This window comes from Syngnathus acus, chromosome 20 (assembly GCF_901709675.1).
Source record: "Syngnathus acus chromosome 20, fSynAcu1.2, whole genome shotgun sequence".
NCBI lineage: Eukaryota > Metazoa > Chordata > Actinopteri > Syngnathiformes > Syngnathidae > Syngnathus > Syngnathus acus.
The window spans coordinates 5,842,130-5,862,358 of NC_051104.1; the positions used below are offsets into that span (position 1 = coordinate 5,842,130).

At 41.5% G+C, this 20,229-nt stretch overlaps 3 protein-coding genes across 3 annotated transcripts; all 3 read left to right on the forward strand.

The window, feature by feature from the left end:
* The first annotated feature begins 85 nt into the window (after positions 1-85).
* Positions 86-7,633, forward strand: stk17a (serine/threonine kinase 17a). The gene is made up of 7 exons (XM_037279508.1): positions 86-534; positions 2,782-2,994; positions 4,938-5,085; positions 5,161-5,287; positions 5,387-5,435; positions 5,537-5,713; positions 5,803-7,633. The coding sequence occupies exons 1-7, from the start codon at positions 350-352 to the stop codon at positions 6,140-6,142; spliced, it is 1,239 nt and encodes a 412-aa protein (XP_037135403.1). The 5' UTR covers positions 86-349; the 3' UTR covers positions 6,143-7,633.
* A 707-nt stretch (positions 7,634-8,340) lies between these two features.
* Positions 8,341-13,015, forward strand: vopp1 (VOPP1 WW domain binding protein). The gene is made up of 5 exons (XM_037279510.1): positions 8,341-8,739; positions 11,775-11,833; positions 11,967-12,044; positions 12,115-12,248; positions 12,551-13,015. Exons 1-5 carry the CDS (start codon positions 8,689-8,691, stop codon positions 12,745-12,747), a joined length of 519 nt encoding a protein of 172 aa, XP_037135405.1. The 5' UTR covers positions 8,341-8,688; the 3' UTR covers positions 12,748-13,015.
* Positions 13,016-13,447: 432 nt separating this feature from the next.
* lancl2 (LanC lantibiotic synthetase component C-like 2 (bacterial)) lies at positions 13,448-17,947 on the forward strand. The gene is made up of 10 exons (XM_037279934.1): positions 13,448-13,851; positions 14,399-14,600; positions 14,681-14,798; positions 14,869-15,076; positions 15,150-15,297; positions 15,634-15,780; positions 15,882-16,064; positions 16,545-16,721; positions 16,914-16,986; positions 17,063-17,947. The coding sequence occupies exons 2-10, from the start codon at positions 14,436-14,438 to the stop codon at positions 17,137-17,139; spliced, it is 1,296 nt and encodes a 431-aa protein (XP_037135829.1). The 5' UTR covers positions 13,448-13,851; positions 14,399-14,435; the 3' UTR covers positions 17,140-17,947.
* The last annotated feature ends 2,282 nt before the right edge of the window (positions 17,948-20,229 follow it).

Genomic DNA, 20,229 nt, shown 5'->3' on the forward strand with positions numbered 1-20,229 from the left:
CCTCCTTTGCTAAATCTGATAGGTTACTCGACCTGTCAATCAAATGGTTTCCATGGTTACTGCAAGCTCTCAGCCCGAGGAGAGTCAGTTGTCAACCACTCGCTGAGCCAAACGGACTGACAACTCCAGCACGATGAGATGCTTCGATGCCTTTTTTAAAAAAAAAAATTGACTAAACATTGCAATTAATTTAAATTTCCCCCCAGCATTTTTCCTTAGGACAAATGTTTACTTGCTTTTCTTCGCGTCTTTTGCTTATTCAGCAAGTTTAGTTTCCGACCGAGTGATTTCACAGGAGATCAAAGTGACCTCTTTTGATATAATTAACATTTTCATTTTCAAGGACGCCATGATCCCCGAATGTCCAAGTGCCGTTGTGGAGACGGTCGATCGGACCAAATACCAGCACAGTCCGTCGGCCGATCGGATCCAAAGCACAATCGTTGGAGGCTTGTTGAATCAAATTACAACCGTAATCAAGAACGAACCTTTCAACGACCATTACACCATTATACCTGGCAAAGAGCTTGGAAGGTAAGACTACCCTCTGGCAATTTCATTTAGATCAATTCCCCAATAATAACAATTTAAAACCCATTAATGCAAATGTAATGAAACTTGCAAAGGGTGTGATTTCTCTCTGATTATATACAATGAAAAAGTACATTTTTATCTCTGTCATGGTCACTTTTGGCTAATTAAAATCCATATTTTCTGTGTCTATTATTATATGTATATGTGCGATTTATTTTTTCATTAATCTTTTTGGACATGGAAGCAATTTCATGTCGCCTGATCATTGCATTTCAATGGAGCAATTGAATGGCTCCAGTAAGTTACTCCAGGTGCCTCATTGCAATGTTTGAATCAGTGTCAACTTGTTTGTTTGTCGTTGTGTTTTTTATTTTTAACAGCTAACATCATTTTGTCATGTGTGCACGCATAGCTACCACAAGTGCAACAGCTGCACAAGCGCCACAAAACAATGCTCATGCCAAACCATATTTTTCTGACCTCTATGCATCTGCAGTCCTGTGTTTTTTTTCCCCCAGCTACTTTTTAACTGTTGTTAGTAGGAATCTAAACTATATTAACCCCTGTGAGACTCAGTGGTAGACTCAGTTGTCACCAGAACCCCCCACCCCCCTTCAAAGCACTTCAAAATAGATTAAATCCTGAAAGTATTGATTGATTTCATTATGTTTCCATTGTTCACTGTGGGTGGTCTGTCACCAGATTAAAAAAAAAAAAAACACTCCTGACTATTGGATTACAGTTTAGTGAAATGAATTCCTGTCCATATTTTAGTTCTTCTGGGTAATGATCATTAATGAAGTCACAAGGCCTGCGTGGAATATTCTTTCATAATCACCCACACTGACTTTAGTCACAGTGTTGGTGTGAATTGACTCTTTTTTTTCAACAGTCTGCTCACCTCAATGTAACCTTTCAGATAAGATTTGTTGGCTGAGTTCAAGTTTACTCAGTCACCAGTCAGTTTCTTCTTTGAATAGTTGCAAGACTGATTGAGGGCGTGTGCGGGCGGGCGGGCGGGCGCGTGTCTGGCTTTGCATAGTATGACCTGACATTGTGACTCAGCTTAACTACCAAATCAAAATCAAAAGGTTACATTGATCTGCAGTGCCCGAGCACTCCGCATACTACGGCATTGTAGTCAGCAAGTCATCTGACACAAGTTAAAATGTCGCCGAAGATCACGGAATCGTCCAATCGGAATATACGATTTTTGCAAGTATCGTTATTCCCTATAAAACACTTTCTGTTAGTGATGTTGGTCAATTGGATGAATTCCTGAGAGGGAAATAAGTTTTTGTACGATTACGATTTTAGTCCGACTTTTCGGTACGGATTAATCCCGAAAATTCCACTGTACATTTTCAGATACATATTATTAGCGTAATATCATAATAGTCAAAAGTCTTTCAACAAAAACCAAATTTTTCAAGCACATTTTTTTTTTTGGATCACAGCCACTCGTGATAACTTACAATTCTATTCACTTCCCCGAGTTCTTTCCTCAAGTCTTCCCTACGACCCTCACCAGATGGTTACCGAGCTGGACTTGAGGATGTAGTTTAAGCTAATACTCTGCCCCTGCAGTGGAGTCCCAGATGGCCTGTGGCCAAGCTCATTCCGTAGAGTCTGCAAATGTGAGGCTACAATGGAATTCCATATGGTTAAGACACAAAGCTTTTTTTCCTGGGTGCGTATTAGCTCATGTGCTACTCACTAGACTAAGCTCTTGAGTGATTGCGCCTGCAACTTGTCTGCCCCCAAACACGTAAGACACAAAGCGATAATAATAGCGGTCACATGCGTTTTTATTTTATTGGCACGAAATTAAATTTTGAGAAAGTCAAATTAAGATAACTGGGGAGTTAAATGCACAGGACTTGCTGCCATGCTCACAAACCAATTTTAACATTTTATATCAGCTTAGTTTACACGCACACATAGAAACCCAAAGCACCAGGGTGTAGTCTGTTAGTGAGGCTGCCGGCTTTAGAAATGTGCTGACGCGGCTTCAGAACAGGCTGTGGTCATCCAGGATGGTTTCTAAAGAGCAGGCCTGGTCTCCCAAACCACTCAGCGGTGTATATCTGCTGTTTCCAGTTGTCGTGACACCAAAAATGTCAGCTTTTATGTTGGGGTTAGCAAGATACCACTTTTTTTTTCCCCCAGACTCAAGAAATTGGGCTCATGTCAAATGACACGGGGTGAAAGTACTGGAAAAAAAATTCTCTGTCTTTTTCTCCTCAGGGGAAAATTTGCTGTGGTCCGAAAGTGCGTGAAGAAATGTTCCGGTCAAGAATACGCCGCAAAGTTTATGAGGAAGAGGCGAAAAGGGAAGGACTGCCGTATGGAGATCATCCACGAGATTGCCGTGCTGGAGCTAGCTACGGACAGTCGACGTGTGGTTAGTCTTCATCAGGTCTATGAAATGGCCTCTGAGATGGTGCTGGTCCTGGAATTGTAAGTATCTAGCTTATAGTCTAAAAAATACGGCATTTAAACAAAACTTCATCTCGTCAAAATAACGTCAAGGCAACACAGGACGTAAAAACCTGTTTTGATTCCAAGCACCAATTAGTGGTTTGGTCTTAGAAATGTCAACAATACTAACTGGGCTAGATTTGATTTGGTCCAGCTAACTCGAGCTATTTCAACAATGCATCCAGCGCCATCAGCAACACACACACACACACGCGCAACACACACACACACACACACACACACACACACATAGCATCTTGCTGAGTGTAGTAAGTAGATTCACCCGTTGTCAATGATCTCATCTCACTGGACGTGTCAGGGCAATGCTTGACCTGGTTCCCATGGAGAGAAAGAAAGTGTGTTTATGTTTGTGTGTGTGCGTGTGTGTCTTTTAATGGTCCATGCCGCCAAAGAAGGTCCCATCTTTTTTTTTCTCCCTCCCTCCCTTCTCATGTCATTTTCATTTTGTCTCCTCGCCAGCGCACACATGCACAAATTGGGGTCGAAGGGTGTTCACAACATTGAGGGCAGCTACTAAATTAGATGGTATTGACCTACAATGGATCTGTTTCTGTGACCTCTACGTATGCATGACATCACTCCCATGACACCAACGTCAAGCTTTGCTCTCCTGCTGTCGTCTCTCTGGCTGACATTGACTATTTGTAAAGAAATAAATGTTAAGCACCTGTGGCTAAAGCTAAACTCCGGAAAGATTGAAATTGAGATTCATGCTAGCTGAACTCCAGTTGTGATGATAACTGCAAGTGCACGTGACTTGCAAAAGCATGGCCCCTCGCCCAGGGAAAGAGTGAGGTCACGTGAGCGGAAAAAAAAAAAAAAAAAAAAACAGCAGCCTGACAGTTCAAATCTACTTGTCAATATTCTCCATAGCAGATTTTCCAGGCCAACTGACTTTTGGCATCGTCCCAACTCCTACATTTGGGGATTGGTGTATATTGTCAGACCGACAGCCAAAAATCGAATCAACTGAAACTTTGCGGGGCCTCTGAGTGTATGAACGTGACCTCGCATCAAGAGGCAACACGCGGGCAGTGGGCCAGTCAGCTTTTTGTTGCTTTTGTTACCCAGGGGTAGCTGCTAACTCTATTGTTCATTTTTAATTGAGTCGTTCATAGTTCAGCATTTTGCTTCTGTGGAAAAAGCAAGCATGCATGCAGGCGGCACGTTTTGAGTATTTGCCACTTTGATTATGCTTGATTGGAAAATTTCCTTCCAGTTGAGGAATTAATGAGGTCTATGTCCCATTGGGAAAATAAACAAATGTGTGACAGGGAGTTGGGTCCGTTTCTCTTTTGGTCATTGGATATTTTGTTTGAAGACAAGAAAAAGATTTCTATTTTCAAAATAAAAGCCGTATGGTCATTTTTACATCCATCGTCATTTTTGAAGTCTTTTTTCAAAAACCGTTTTTCTTCTGACCTTGACTAAATCCAAACATACCTTCCACTTCCTCCAACCGTCACCTTCCTCAGAGATAGAGCCTATTTCAAGGGCACCCTAAGGGGATCCATCGTCTATTCCTGACTAACCTGCCCCTATTTCCTTTCTTCACTCATTGTCAATTTGTGGTTATCACAAAATAGGAAATGAACGGTGTCTTAGGTGATTACCGTATTTTTTTAACCATAAGGTGCATCAATTATAAGGTGCATTTCTGGATATTAAGGCAATGTAGTACAGCAAATCAATCAAATTCAACTTCAATTCATCATCCAAACATGATTATAAGACTCACCGTTGATTTTTGAGAACTTGAAAGCATTTTTTTGTGCACCTTGTAAACTGAAAAATACGGTACACCGTGCGCATCAAGTTTTGTCATATCAGCCGGTAAGAATGTTCTGCATTTGTCATCATATCGGTGGATGTTTACATCATCTGCTTGTTTCTACAACCAGTGCTGCGGGAGGAGAAATCTTCAACCAGTGTGTGTCCGATCAGGAAGACGAGAGCTTCAGTGAAAATGATGTGAAGAGGCTGCTTAGACAGATCCTGCAAGGAGTCGCCTTTTTACATCAGAGGAACGTTGTCCATCTTGATCTGAAGGTCTGTGGATCAAGAAGTGCGAAATTCATTTTTCTGGCCCAAAGTAATATTTGACCTTGTCTGGGTTTTCGTCAGCCTCAGAACATCCTTCTGACGGGCAACTCTCCTCTGGGTGACATTAAGATTGTGGACTTTGGTCTGTCCCGTATCGTCAGCAGCCATCAGGAGCTTCGGGAAATTATGGGAACTCCTGAGTACGTCGGTGAGTGGAAGTTCCTCTCCTCAACCACATTGATGGTTATTATATTACTAGAATTTATAGTAGATTATTGGTGCTAAAGTTTTTTTACTCTTCTTACAGCTCCAGAGATTCTAAATTATGAGCCCATAAGCACGGCGACAGATATGTGGTGAGAAAAAAAAGAAATCATGACTCTCCATTGTTTTGAGTACATGGACAAAACCCACAACATGGAAAAAAATTTCTTCCACCATTGTTGTCCTTGTTTAGGAGCATAGGTGTTTTGACCTACGTGATGCTGACGGGCCTGTCTCCCTTCCTGGGCAAAGACAAGCAGGAGACCTTTCTCAATATCTCCCAGATGAATGTTAGCTACGATGAGGAGGAGCTCCAGGAACTGGACCAAGCCGTGTCCTTCCTCCAGACTCTGCTCTGTAAACAGCCACAGTCAGTCCAAATCCTTTTTGTCACGTGCATGTTTTGTTTTCCACCCTTATTATATAACATTTCAAGATCGGCTTTCTATCTGCGTTTAGGGATCGAGCCACAGCCGAGGAGTCTCTCCAGCACCCGTGGCTTCAACCCGAAGACCCTCAGGAGACAGAAGTCCAGGATGCACCCAGCACAAGCAGCAGTAGCCCGGAAAGTCCCGTCACGACTACGACTTGCACAAACCGAGTCGACGAGGAGGCGGATGAAAGTCCGCTGACGGAGGACCTGATCGTCATGGCCGCCTACACCCTAGGCCAGTGCCGCCAGTCGTCCGTCGCCGAGAAGGACGCCTTGGTCCCCGAGAAGAAGGCCAACTCCAAACGCTTCAAGTTTGAGGAGCCCTTCAATGTCCTCCAGGAGGTCCCTGGGGAGTTCATCTACTGAAATGGCACCCATGAGAGGGAGAAAGAGGGATTGAGCTGTTCATATTCAGGGGTTCTCTCATGTCCGTTCTGTCATGCCCTTATTTGGATTTGCTTTTGATTTAGACTTTGGTCTTTATTTCCTTGTGTACATTTTTTTTTCAATATTTGTTGGAAGGTTATTGTTTCCACCTGATCTTGTCAGCCTCACCCAATTGCGTCTTCCAATCATCTCCCTCGGCCATTTTGTGCCTTCTCCAGGTGTTTGTCATGGTCCCGTCGTTTTGTTTGTATTTAGTTCCCTGCTTTCTCTTCAGTCCTCTTTGGCTCATTGTGCTCTGAGCTGTCACGTTTTGTCTGCTACCCAAGTAAGATTTTGCTCCTGTTGATTTTGTTTTGAATTCTTAGTTTTCCATGTGCATTAGTGCCTTGTTTGCCTTTTTGTTTCATTTAAATCAAATGTTGTTCTTGAGTGAACCCCCGTTCCTGCTTCCTTGCTTTACTTGGGTTCCTTTCCCCAACAGCCCTAACACATTTAATGTGTTACTTCATTGGTGATACGATCAGAAATCAATCACTTTTTTACATTAGTTGCCCTGTCTACATCACAAGAAATACTATCTTTATAGTTGTATACATTTCAAAATGCACATGTAATAAGAACCTGCACAAATGACGTTGAAAGAAACACCAAACATAAAACATTGTGGCCCAAAAGTGACAGTTTTGCTTTAACCAATTTATTTCTGCGAGTATCTATGAAATTTTAAATGGGACATTCAGTAAAAGATGCGAGATGGGAAATTAAAAAGCATAACAAAAGGGATGCAACAATGTGTAGATGGAAAAAATGGAATTATCTCATGTAGTGTACAATGAATTTGCAAACAGGCAAAGGAAGGTGTTGGCGTCCTCTGTTGGCCAAAAAACTCTAATCGTAAATCCTAAACTATAAAAATTTCATTCTAAAATGTGCCACAAGTTATCAGTAAAAATATAAGCTAAACATTCTCTTTTCATCTCATTGAGGAGGGAAATGCCAGATAAAAAAGCTCTTATGTAAATACACTGCAAAGCATATGTCTGATTTGCTTTTACACTAAAACAAAGAGGAAAAGCGTTCTCATTATTTGGTTGATCTAATCGTGACTTTTTTTTAAGCAGATCTTAACTCAGCACTCACATTCAGGCGCATGGTGTATTTTTATTTGTTTTGGGTGCCACAATTGAAAGTGTTACATTTACAAAATAACGTTTTTTTATTTTTCAAATTCTTTTTGTACATAATGGTTGTTTATTTAATTTAAGCATACTGTTCTGTTGAATATACATGTCACGTATTTGTGTAACATTCAGTGCAAGGTCAAATCTAAGCAACCAATAAATATTTGTTCGAGTTGTACATGTTGACTGTGAGTATTCTAGACTTTTTGGTTGTGGGAAGTAAACATTTGAATAAAATGGGAAAACATTTGTCTTGTACTGCAAATAAACATTCGAAATGTGTTGGAAATTATTTTTGGTTTATGAAAAAAATAGTCCACCCCCAAAGATTCCAGCATGGAAGATAACGGGAGAAAAGATAAGAGTATAAATTTTTTATTTCTGTTCAGTCAATACGTTGCTGCGCACAGTCACCACTGGATGGCAGCAAAAGTAAGAAGTGACATTTAATGTCCAAGCTTGCATGCATTGGAGGTTAAGAGTTAAGTAATACGCAAGTTCAAAAATATTTATTACGTTGAGAAATATTCCATTAACAGCGTAATAGTGTACAGTAAACAAATGGCCATTTTTTTTTATCAAACTAACAAATTTGTCATGACACAATATACATCAATAATCACAATAAACACACATCCGTTGCTTTTGAGATATTATTCATCCCTTCTTATTAGCATCCGCAATGAGGGTGTACAAAACAAACACAATGACAATTTTTCTGTGTTCAATCTTCATCGCAAATTGCATTATTAAATAATTATAATTTCCCATTCTTGACAGCACCATCTGCTATTCCCATGCAAAATTCACAACGGGATGGCAAATTAACACCGCCTCTGTCCTAGTTGTGATCTGAATGTTCTACTTTAGAGTCATTAATTGACATTCTCTATTATACGTTTTGTTTTGTTTTTTGTAATAAAGTATTGTTTCCACGTCACAAAGATGGGAAAAAAAATCGGGATTGGTGGTGTCATTTCCGTCCATACCATTAAGTTTATTCTCACTCAATTTGGTCAGGGTATTTATGATTAAGGAACGTCTTGTGAGCCTGGTGGGGTGCGAAAGGGGCGTGCTGCTGGAGGCAAGCAAGCATCACACAGGCAGGCAGGCAGGCTACCATTGCTTCAAACCAGCCTCGCCATTAATCCTCACCGACGCTGTCTTGTCTTCCTCCGTACCCGGCCGGGCGCCAGAGACGCACTCCCGTGGTGGTGCAGGGGGACCGGCCGGCCGGATGTGATCTCCGTGGATTCCCGGGAGCAGGAATGAAAGCGACACGGCCATAAAGAAAGCGCTCAGCCTCCACGTCGGCCTATTCAGTGGAGCGGTTACGGTGGAGATATGAGGAATCCTCGGACCGATTTAGCCTTGACATTCTTGCTATTTCTAGAGGTGAGTCAAGCTCGACGTTGTTATTTTTGTCCCGGTATGACAGACATGATTGCTTTTCAATCCTACGTTTGCTACAAAAAATAATAATAACAAGGTCACGTGTGCTGTGCAAGCCATATCATCATCATCATAATTGAGAATAAAAAAGACGCAATACATCGAGGACAGGTTAGGACATCACTAGGACATGTTTTTGGTCAATCAGTTTGCAAAAAAAGGAACATCTGACTATTCTAACTTTAGGATGGACAGTCTGCTTGTTTCCAGAACGCCACAAATAATAGGTGCTGAAAGGTGAGAGATTAGGGGTACACCCTGGACTGGTCACTTGCCCACTATTCTTTCACTCATGCCAATAAAAATTTTAATTTCGCTTTGGTGCCATCTAGTGCTAGCTTGGTGTCAGGAATCTTTTGAAGTCAGTTGAGGAGCTTTATTTAGATAAAAGTAGTTCCTAGGTTTGTTCTGACGGTAACGACGTGGTCCCCATTTTCCGTTACAGCCCATGTGTGACACTGATACATTCATTATTAACTTCAATCATTATTATTTTATCATCACTCAGCTGACTGAGCTCATCCATTTTAAATGTACACGCACAGCGTGGTCGGAATCAAGCCTGCTGTGTTCACTTTGATCAGTGGTTTGACTTAAGTCAGATGTCGTCAATTTGCAGACTCAGGATATTTTGTCACACTAGACCTGATTTGACTTAGTATTTTGCCATATTTTACTTCAGTATTTTTCCATATGCTGTTTTCCTGCACTGTGGAAATGTAAGAAAATTGATGTTTCCAAACTTAATTTCTAACTTATCATGTCTAATGAAGCAAAATAGAGGATGCTGGTGACTTCAGACTTAGGAGACCTGGAAAAAGTAACCCATAATTGTTTAAGACTTGAAATGAATAACTGGGTAGCTCTCCTGCTTTCCTTTCTGTGCCTATATATTTAGAACTTGATGACATTATCATGTGACCTTACGGCCAATGTTGTTTGTCTTCTATTTATATTGTATTTACACTGACCATTTGGAACATCGTTATATAGAGGCTGCCGTATATGGTGTGAATATTCTCTCTGCTTATTTCTTTTGAAGCATAAAACAGAAATATATATATTTTTTATATATTTTTATATATATTCTGTCATGCTTTGTGCCAGCCGCATGCATCCCAGTCATTTGAGCAACATAATTTACGATAAATGCACTGCAGTTTTGATAGCTCTTAGAAAGTATGGACAGGATTTACTGCACAGAAATTGCTGTGGGAATTTAAATTCACAATAGATTAGGGGCTGCAACGATTTATGGCTTTAGTGCAGCAGCACATGATGCATCTTTTCCAGCTGGGGAAGGGAAGATGTTTATTGATCTCAATTAAACGTGAGACTGAGTGGTCAGTATTGTTTTCATGGCGGTCTTAAACCAGCGTCACAAATGTGTGTTGTATTTTTAAGCACAGTGGGTGATGTGTTGTTTCAGCTCACTCTGACAATCAAATGTTTCGCTAATGGCTCAGGCATCTGTGCGGTCAACAGGGATCAATAAAATCGCTTTGATGCCGGGTGAATGGATGCGAAATGGATGGGACAAGATTGCACCGGATGAGGGGAATCACCCAAGAGTGGTCAGAAAAGAAATGGATTCAATTCTCGTTTAAGAAAACACTTTGACTAGGATTGAATAATATAAAAGATGTCCGATACCGTTGTTTTTTTTTTTTTTACCCGATACTTAAAATAAGGCAGCTGGTATCGGTACTCGCTCTAATTATTTTCCTGTTCCATAATTGAATATTCATCCTCCGAGAGTAGAGTGCAAGTTAGGGAGGCCTAGTATCAGAGCAATGTAGTTATTGATCACACGCCTTTCACAAGCAGCAACTACAAAGGCCATGCAGCCGGATGACCACACACACACTTCCAAGGGCTTAATGTTTGGTGTAGAATCATTTGAACTATTCAACCCACCCCATCCAATGTCCTTTGGCTAAAACCTCCGAGCAGCTTTTAAAGCAGCCGAGCACATTGGCTGCTTGTGTAAGAGTCATTTTTGTCCCACGGGAGCACACAGAGGGGCATTTTTCCTCCTCTCTCAGTTCTTTCGCTTTGTCTAATTGGAACAAAACAATGAACAGAGCCCGATGATGGTAAACGGGTAACAATTAGGCCTAAATATGGATTGTGGCAAAATCTGAAATGTGAAATCAAAACTTTTCATTCAGAGCTGTTTGTGTTGAATTGTTTTTATAATTATAACATGGAAAAGGAAGTAGCTATCATGAAAATAACTTTAACTGGAGAAAAAAAAGTTGATCTGACATGGCTGAAACACAAAGCTGCAGAATGTAACTCATTCACCTCATACTGGGTGAAATAAGGTTGCTACTTTTACAGACCGAGACCATATTTTCCACAAAAACTGTGTTACATAAATTACTTATATTCCCCGGAGCATAGAATGTTTTTTGTTTTTTCCCTATCATGACTAAAAATAGTTTAATGTTCACTGCTGTAGAGCGGCTGTCATATCAAGCCATATCCAAAATCATCATTTTCATTCATTTCAGGAAATCACGCCATATACATTTTGTTTTGACCTCATCTTGACCTTGCAAGGTCCGGCATGACTCTGTAAAAGTGCCAAATGCGGCTCTTGGGTCGTACTCAGCCCCGTTCTTCTTCTGCGAGTCCTCTCAGTACTCTGAGCTTCTTGCAAATCTGATCAAGTCGGCAGTCTCATGAGCACGCAGGGAGATCGTTTGGAAGGCAGTTAATTAAGCCGACAGCCAGCAGCGGCACTCTGGATTCTCCAGAAAGCAAAAGGGAGCGCTCAGAGGTTGCAGGGGGGTCGTTTTTCTGTTTGGAAGGACTCTAAGATTAATCACAAATTAGACAATGAAATCGTATACAGAAGGGTGTTATGATTAGACAGTCGGTGGACACTTCATTAGGTACACCGGCACAAGATTTGTTTGCAACATTGTCTCTGTTGTAGCGTGTGAATCTTACAGTTGTTCTTATTCTTTTAGGTCGTAGAGGCCAAAAAGTACTGCTGGTATTTTGAAGGCGGGTACCCAATATACTTCATGTAAGTGGCGTGATTCGAGACAAACTTCAAAAAGGCCTACTTTCCAGTTGACTACCATGAAAGCGTATTAGCCAAAAAAAATCACTCATTGTTGGATTGCTGCTAAGTGTTATCCGTATCACCGTCAATCCAGATGTCGCTCGTACGAGGACTGCTGCGGGACTCGCTGCTGTGTGAGAGCCCTGTCCATCCAGAGACTCTGGTACTTCTGGTGAGTACCCTCAGAACATCCTACAACCATTTATTTCTATTCTCCATCTGCCTTCATTGTTTTGTCCCAGGGTGCTGCTAATGATGGGCGTACTGTTGTGCTGCGGGGCCGGCTATTTCATCCGTCGAAGGATGTACCCCTCGTCTCTGAGAGATGAGCCTGCCTTCAACGTGTCCTTCACCAGACACCCTGTCAGCACGCCGGGTAAATAGTATTGAGTAAAAATTCCCTTTTATGTAAATAAAATAAACTATAGTTGATTGAATTTATTTATAATGGCCACTCAGCAGAGAAATTGTAATCCACTAGCTAAATGCTAACATACAATGCAAAACGCTGTAGTGGGGCTAACAGATATTAGCATATACCGTAATTTTCGGAATATAAACCGCACCGGACTATAAACCGCACCAGCTAAAATGAAAAAAGTCGGTGCTTATAGTCTGAAATTTACGGCAATAATGAATATTACATTCCTCACAAGCATATATTGTTGCTCTGTGTAGTTTCCCAGCAGCCAGGAAGTATGCAAGGCTTTGGCGGGATGACGGCTGGTGACCCGACGCTTGCCATGACGCACCCCATGTACCCGCCACAGCCCAGCTCCACTCACATGATGGCCACCTACCCCCCACCGCCATCTTACTGCAACCACCCACCACCTTCCTATGAACAAATTTTCCACAACGGGGGCAAGAAGTAGTCGGCAAGCACAAAAAGCAGAAGGAAAGCTGTCATTTGTTTGAACTTTAACTGTTGGCGTGACAACAGTGGCACACGGTTTGTTGTCCTGCAGAAAAGACAACCAAAATCTTGATGCACCCTCACACGTTCTTTTGCATTCACCTCTTATTTTCTCTTCATTCAAGTGGACCAGGTGGATTCACTGTCACCAGCTTCCTTTTGCCTCCCTACTGCACAATGTATAACGCCAATGAAATGCAACATGTAATAAAAAAAATGGGATATGATTTGTGTTGATGCAATTTTTTTTTTTCAGATCAGTCAGGTTCAGTCCAGAGAAAGTTCAGTCCACTAGGAAACTGTTGAAGTATGATGATGACTTGATATGACTTGACCTCAGCGGGTTTTTTTTTTTTCAGGATTTCAAAAAATGTGAATATCTAATTGTACCTGTTGGATTTAATTTTTTTTTAAGTTTTGCTGTTTTGAAAATTGAGTTTAAAAAAACAAACAATTATCATAATGATTACAACATTAATCAAATTTATACTACATTAATATGACATTATTTGGCATGCAAATTGATTTGGCCAGTGATGCTGACTGTATCATCTGGTGCACGTGACTTTTATATTGCAGAATAAAAATGGTCCATGGTGGCGAAAGGGATCGGGGTGGGGTGAAAGTGTACTACGTAAGGATGGGTGGTGGCATGCGAGGATTTATTTGCAATGATGTCTAATCCCGATAGCACAGCATCATACACCAACACCATCTGCCACGATTCACAGTCGGAGTCAGATGCTGGCGGGTACTGATTGTTACAGGGACAACTTGAGAGGCGGTGGAGGGGAAGAAGGGGGTTAGATCTTTACCCGCAGTGTGTCTGTTGGCGTGGGGGGGGGGGGGGCGTGCATTTATATTTGTCGAGCGGCACCCGCAGCAGGGTTTGAGGATGCTGAGGGACTACAGCTGATGGAGGATTCTTGTCCCACCTGATCGCCTTGACTGCGGCTTCCAGCTCACTGTGGAAGGGGTACTGCAGGTTGGGCTGCGGGAGGCTGCTGGATCATCCTCATCCACACAAACTCTGGGGACACCGTAGCCTGCTCGTCACATCCCGGTAATTCACAATTTTGCAGGATATATTTTGTGTTTGAAGAGTAAATGGAGGCTTATTGAGGATTGCATTCGGGTGTCAAACCACATTGTTATGGTTTCCCTCAGAGGGCTGTATGACCATATTAATGTGCTGTATAATATTCCATATTATTGCTTATATACAGCAAATTGGTGCATAACTCATTTTGAAATCAAGTGAACTAAAATAGTTTGTTAAGCAAATGTTTACATTTAAAGGTTAAGTCTGAACACATAATCTCAATATTTATTCTCCAAATCTGAATGTTCGCAAGAACAGTTTTAGTATTTGTTACATTTTAAATACACAATTAACAAGCAACCGTAAAAGCTGGCTCCTTTTAACGAGATTACAATTAATCTTGTAAAGTGTCAGGTTAATATTAATTTCTATATGTCACAGTTTTGTATGGTTAATCCAGAATGAATGACTATACGGGGGGAATAGTTTTTTTGTTTTATTACGCAAATATAAATAATCAAATGGAATTGTTATTGTTAATTTACGAAACGCGTTGTTTTGAATGCAGTATCGGGGGATTTCGACCCTCCGGAGCCGCCGTAGCAATGGGAGACAACATGTCAAAGCGTCTGAAGCTCATCTCGGTAACAGAAGCTGAGATGGAGGAGCGCTCTTTTCCAAACCCATACACTGACTGGGACCAAGGAGTCCTCTCGTCCAATTCAGGAGCAGAAGCGGATTACAATGAACCATTCGACGGGGAAGGAATGGTGAGTTGCTTTGTCGTTTTGCAGGATTTTATGACAAATGGTGCACGCTAACGTAAACAAGAGCATAACTCCTCCATCAGGTGAGCTCATCCTTCCAAAGGAAAGTCCAGAGTAAGATAAAAGATCTGCTTCAGCAAATGGAGGAGGGCCTAAGGACTGCCGACCCCCATGACTTCTCTACTTATACTGGCTGGACTGGTCTGTCACCTGTGAAGATGTAAGATCTCCACTGAAAAGGTTCCTCCATAATTCCCTCTCTTCTATCCAGGCATTGCTTTACTGTACGTACAGCTCTATCGTGGCTCCAATGATGTCGCACACCTGCAAAGGGCCTTGGACTATGTGAAGAGATCAATGAGGATCCTAAATGGCCGAAAAGTGACTTTCCTTTGTGGAGATGCTGGGCCGCTTGCAGTGGGTGCAGTGGTCCATCACAAGCTGGGTAATACCGCTGACAGCAGCGACTGTCTTTCTAGGTGAGTGTTCCTCACCAGGATACATTTTTATATATATATTTGATATCGTTAAATTCATCGTATTCCTCCTCAGGCTCCTCCAGCTGCAGCGCTCGGTGCTCAGTCCAGATTCGGAGATGCCAGACGAGCTGCTGTATGGACGCGCCGGTTATCTGTATGCTCTTTTGTATGTGAACAAGGAAATAGGTGGCGACACTGTGGATGAAGCTACTGTTTCAAAAGTGAGGCACAAATATTTTTTCTCCCCCCCCCCTTGCAGAAGGGCTTATTTGCTTTATTCAGGGTCAAAGGGTTAGCAGTGTGGTTTAAAAAAAATAAATTACATTGAATCAGCAGTTTCCTGCAGCTCTGCAGTACAGTTAACCATCGGCTGTTCTCATAAATCCTGCGTGGGCATCACAGCTTGTTTCCTCCGGGTGCAGTTAGCAAGTTTATTTTTCGTGGTGTTGGGGGACTTATCTTTGATCGTCACTTCACGGCCTTGTTTAATTTTTTTACGTTGCTTAATCTTCCTGACATCAATTCACAAGTGTCTGTTGATTGAATCCCAATTTCAGGTAGTGGGCGCCATTATTGAGTCTGGGAAGAATTTATCGGCGGAGCTTAAGAAGACAGAACGCTGCCCTCTTCTCTATGAATGGCACAAGAAGCAATATATTGGCGCTGCTCATGGCCTGGCGGGAATCTTTTACATGCTCATGCAGGTAAGTCCAATTTCTGTTTTGATTCTTAAAATTAATATTTTTTCTGTCATTATTTAAATTGGGCAATATCACATGTGAAATGGCAACATGTCTCCGTTCAGCCAGGGGCGAGGGTCCACCCGGACTTACTTTCCGAGCTGGTTCGGCCCAGTATCGACTATATCCGTCACAAGAAATTTCGTTCAGGCAACTTCCCTTCGTCGCTGAGCAATGAGAGCGACCGATTGGTTCACTGGTGCCACGGAGCGCCTGGCGTCATCCACATGCTCATCATGGCTTATAAGGTAAGAAGAAGACCCATGCAAGATAAGGTTTTTCAAGTTGAAAACTTTCCATGGGAGTAAACCAGAAACTCCCAAAATAAAGGTGGAGGCTGAGGGAAGTTTGCCATTGAAATTGATCCGTAATTTTCCATCCTTTTACAAGCCTAATGGAGTAGTTCACAGTCAAACCGTGATTCATCCGCTTATAAAAACAGAGTCGAAGGCGAGAGAGACGAGCAGACTAAGGTAAGATATGTGCAAAGGATCTCGGTCGTATTTCATTATAATAGCCTGACTTTACACACACCGCGCGCAAACTCACTGTAGCTATAAATTGTTGGTGAATTCTCTCCCTTCTCAGGGAGCCACTTGGCACCAAATGTGCCGTTAGCGCTCTCGCTGCAGTCACGAATCCACAAAGCCTGGCAACGTTCTGTTCATCCTGTTCTTTTTTGTTCTTGCTGAAAATGTCAAATCATAGAAATCAATGTTCCTCCCCAGGTTTTTAAAGAAGAGAAGTATCTGAAGGACGCGGTAGAGTGTGGCGAGGTGATCTGGCAGAGGGGGCTTCTCCGAAAAGGTTACGGCATCTGCCACGGGACGGCCGGCAACGGCTATGCCTTCCTGTCCCTGTATAAGCTCACCCAGGAGAAGAAGTATCTCTACCGTGCCTGCAAGGTAATCAACCACTTCACGGTGAATTTGCCTGCTATGGAGGAACGGCACAAAATAATATCATCTGGAGCCGTTTACCCATTTAAATACCGCCTTTGTGAAGATTGTAAAGCCAAGCCAAAGTCATCCAAATGTCCTTATATGGTGAAGGGGACATTTGAACCACTATGTTCTGCTTTCTTCTTGTTTATTCAGTTTGCCGAGTGGTGTTTGGGCTACGGGACTCACGGCTGCCGCATCCCTGACAGACCCTACTCACTTTTTGAAGGTGCCGAAAATCAAATGTTAAGTCATTTCTGGTCAAATATGTTATTAAGTCAAATGAATCGTGTTTTCCCCACCAGGTATGGCGGGGACCATCCACTACCTGTCCGAAATGGCCGCACCTGAAGCTTCCTGTTTCCCCGCCTTTGAACATTGATCTGCTGGAGCGAAGAAGGGATTGAATTTTGAAGCATATGTCATTTCTTTCGTGTCATTTCACTCCGGCAAAGTATTTGAGTTCAAACTACTTATTATCGAGGTCAACTTTTAAGGCCCGTGCCATCAGCACTTGTATGAGACATTAATTTGGACACCTACGTGTGGTACAGTATTTGTATTCGGATGCATGCTCAAGTGTTTCTTCATTTCCTGTCAGTGTGATTTTTCTTTCTCCCATCCCCAGTATTGTTTTTGATGAATAAGAAGCCAAACACAATGCATGTTTGATGATAAAACTAGAAATGACACAATTAGCCTCCGAAATAGACGCAAAAACAAATTGGTACATGAATGGTTTATCCAAAGCTTCAGTTCATTTCAAAGTTTTAACACCAAGTCAAAAAATACGTTTACGAAATATTGTACCTAAATGTTTGCAAACCGTTCTGAAAGCTTAAATGCTAATTTATTGTACATAGTACAATGGAAATGCAGTGGATTAAAAAAAAAAAACTTTAATTCAGTGTATTTTTCGTTATATTAAGCACTGATGCAAAGCGTCAAGTCGTTTGAAATTGTCACACCCCAGTACATACTGCAGCTAACAATAGTTATTAAGGCCGACAGCATATGAATGCCTATTTGTCTTCATGGGCTAAGTCTCGTCTGCAATGTTATTATGTCCTGTTTGATCAGCCAATGTGTGTAACGATCCGATATTGTATCAACCGTCTGTGTCGGGGTGTCAAAAATGTGTACCACTTGTTTTGCAGTATATTTTGGAAAATAACCCAACAGTTTCTCAAGTGTGTTTATTGTGGTATTCAATTTTTAGTTTTGAAAGAAAACAACAAATGAGGGACTTAAACCTGCTCTGTGGCACACCTAACCAAAGTGGCTTTTGTTAGGCAGGTTCTTTTTCGTTCATATCAACATTTGTGTTTGCATATTTTTATTTTTTGTTGTGCGTGTTTGCGTCGCTTGAGTTAAATTTGGTATTTTCGTCAAACGCGCATGCGCATGAGGTGAAATTCCATAAAGCAGGTAGGGCAATTAGTGTAAACAATTTGTGTAAATTTCGCACTCAAAATGGCAGGGAATAAATGCACAGCTAAAGGAAAATATGAAGATGAGCACAGGACGTTTTTAACAGAGTGGGAAATGTTTTTTTTTTTTTTTTAACGTAGTGGCAAGCCATTCTGCCTGATACGTCAGACGCCATTCAATTACGAAACACTTAGAGACTGTCACGCTTGCATCATATCAACAGGCTTGGAACATTGCACGGGCTAAAAAGCCATGCCATGAAGGGAAGTTAAAAAAAAAAGTATTCAGTGACGTTGCAGACATCCAACAAAAAGAATTGCTTCGAGTAGCAACAAGGGAATACAAGCCAGATTTCAAGAGGATTGTTCAAGGCAAGGAACGCACGAAGCAGCAAGCATAGTAAGTGAAAAAACGCTATTATAAATTATGTTTTTGTTTGTGGACTTTGTTGAACTGAAAGTTTGTGTGCATGAGACAGTGCACACAATGTTCATTGTTGAAAATGACTGGACCTTAGAAAAAAGAAAAATTGACAGGACTGATGGCAATATTCTCATGAATGTTTCCTACATATCGGCAGAAAAAATAACCTTAACCTGGATATGTAAATCCTCACAGTGGAAACTGTTTGACGGTCATTATTTTATGTTGAAAAGTAATATTTTCAATTGCTGTAAAGTTGACGTGAGGAATGGTCTGTTGAGCGGCACTACCCTCTACCGGCCACTAACCGTAATTGCAACGAGAAGGTGTCTGGTCATTTTCCTGTGTCAACTATAAAATAAATTGTCAGGTCAGCATAGTCAAAAAGAATGTGGATTTCTTTGGAAATAAACATGTAATTAATTTAGATCCATTGTACTTAAAATATGAAAAATAATAATTAAAAAAAAAGCCATACTGTCACAATATGCAGTTCAACGCCTAAGATCGGTGATTCACCACTAGAGGGAGCCTCCATACCACAAAGAATTATTTAATGGCACAGGAGACTGCTTGCAATTCTTGTGCGATTTCAACCACATGTATTTGACTGAACTAACTCAAGAATGCCCTTTGTGGAATTTGCTTTTAATATTCCTACCTACAAAGTTGGAGGTAAACAGCTGAATGGTAACTATTTCATCATTTTTTAACCGATTGTGTTTTATTATATTGTCCAATCAATTTGGGTTATCAGCATTTTACTAGTTGACTACCTCCAAAAGTAACTCAGCAGTCTGGTAACACCCTTAAGTGAAAATGTCCAATGTGTGCCCAAAGTGTCAATATTTAGTGAACTTACCATGATTATTTTTTCCCTCTCCAATGTGACTAAACTTTATCAAATTGCAAGACCACTTGTTTTTTTTTTTTGCACAAATCTTGCATTTCATTCCCTTTCGTCCCTTTCATCGTCCTGCTTTTGTGAATAATAACACATGCCGTGGGAATTCCGAGTCGATAGCGAATGAGGGAAATGGATGCAGTGGATCATTCAAGAAGCTGTTTGCACACTGCAGGGCCTGCTTACTGCTGCATTACCCCACAAGGGAGGCCGTGAAGTTACACCGCCTTCCAATGTATAAGATCCTACACCATGCTGAAAATTATTCAGTGTCTTCTTGTGCTGCAACAGGTGGACAGATTTCCCCAGGGGAAAGTCGAAAGGAACCAAGTTTTCTTTTTTTTAACATACATTTGCAGTCCCGATGAATAATGGCGTCCCCCACCCCCACGGTTGCTAGGCCTAACATTTTGAATTCTGCCCTGTTTGTGGGTAATGATGATAATGCGCTAACTATGCTTCTGGGAGCTGTGAGACAGGGAGGGGCACTGTTTGTCCTGACGTAAAGAATTGCTTGTCAAGGCTGCAGACAGCATCCCGGTGATGGATGGCGGCGTATGGATGTTGGCCCCGATGCGGCTCTGCTCTGCTGAGGGCCGTACAGAGGAAGTGGAGCACATAAATGCATATCTATCTGCGTGATAATAAAGCTTTAAAAAGGGACATGGCATGGGAAACTGACTTTTTAAGTGATCGTACAGTGAACCATCGATT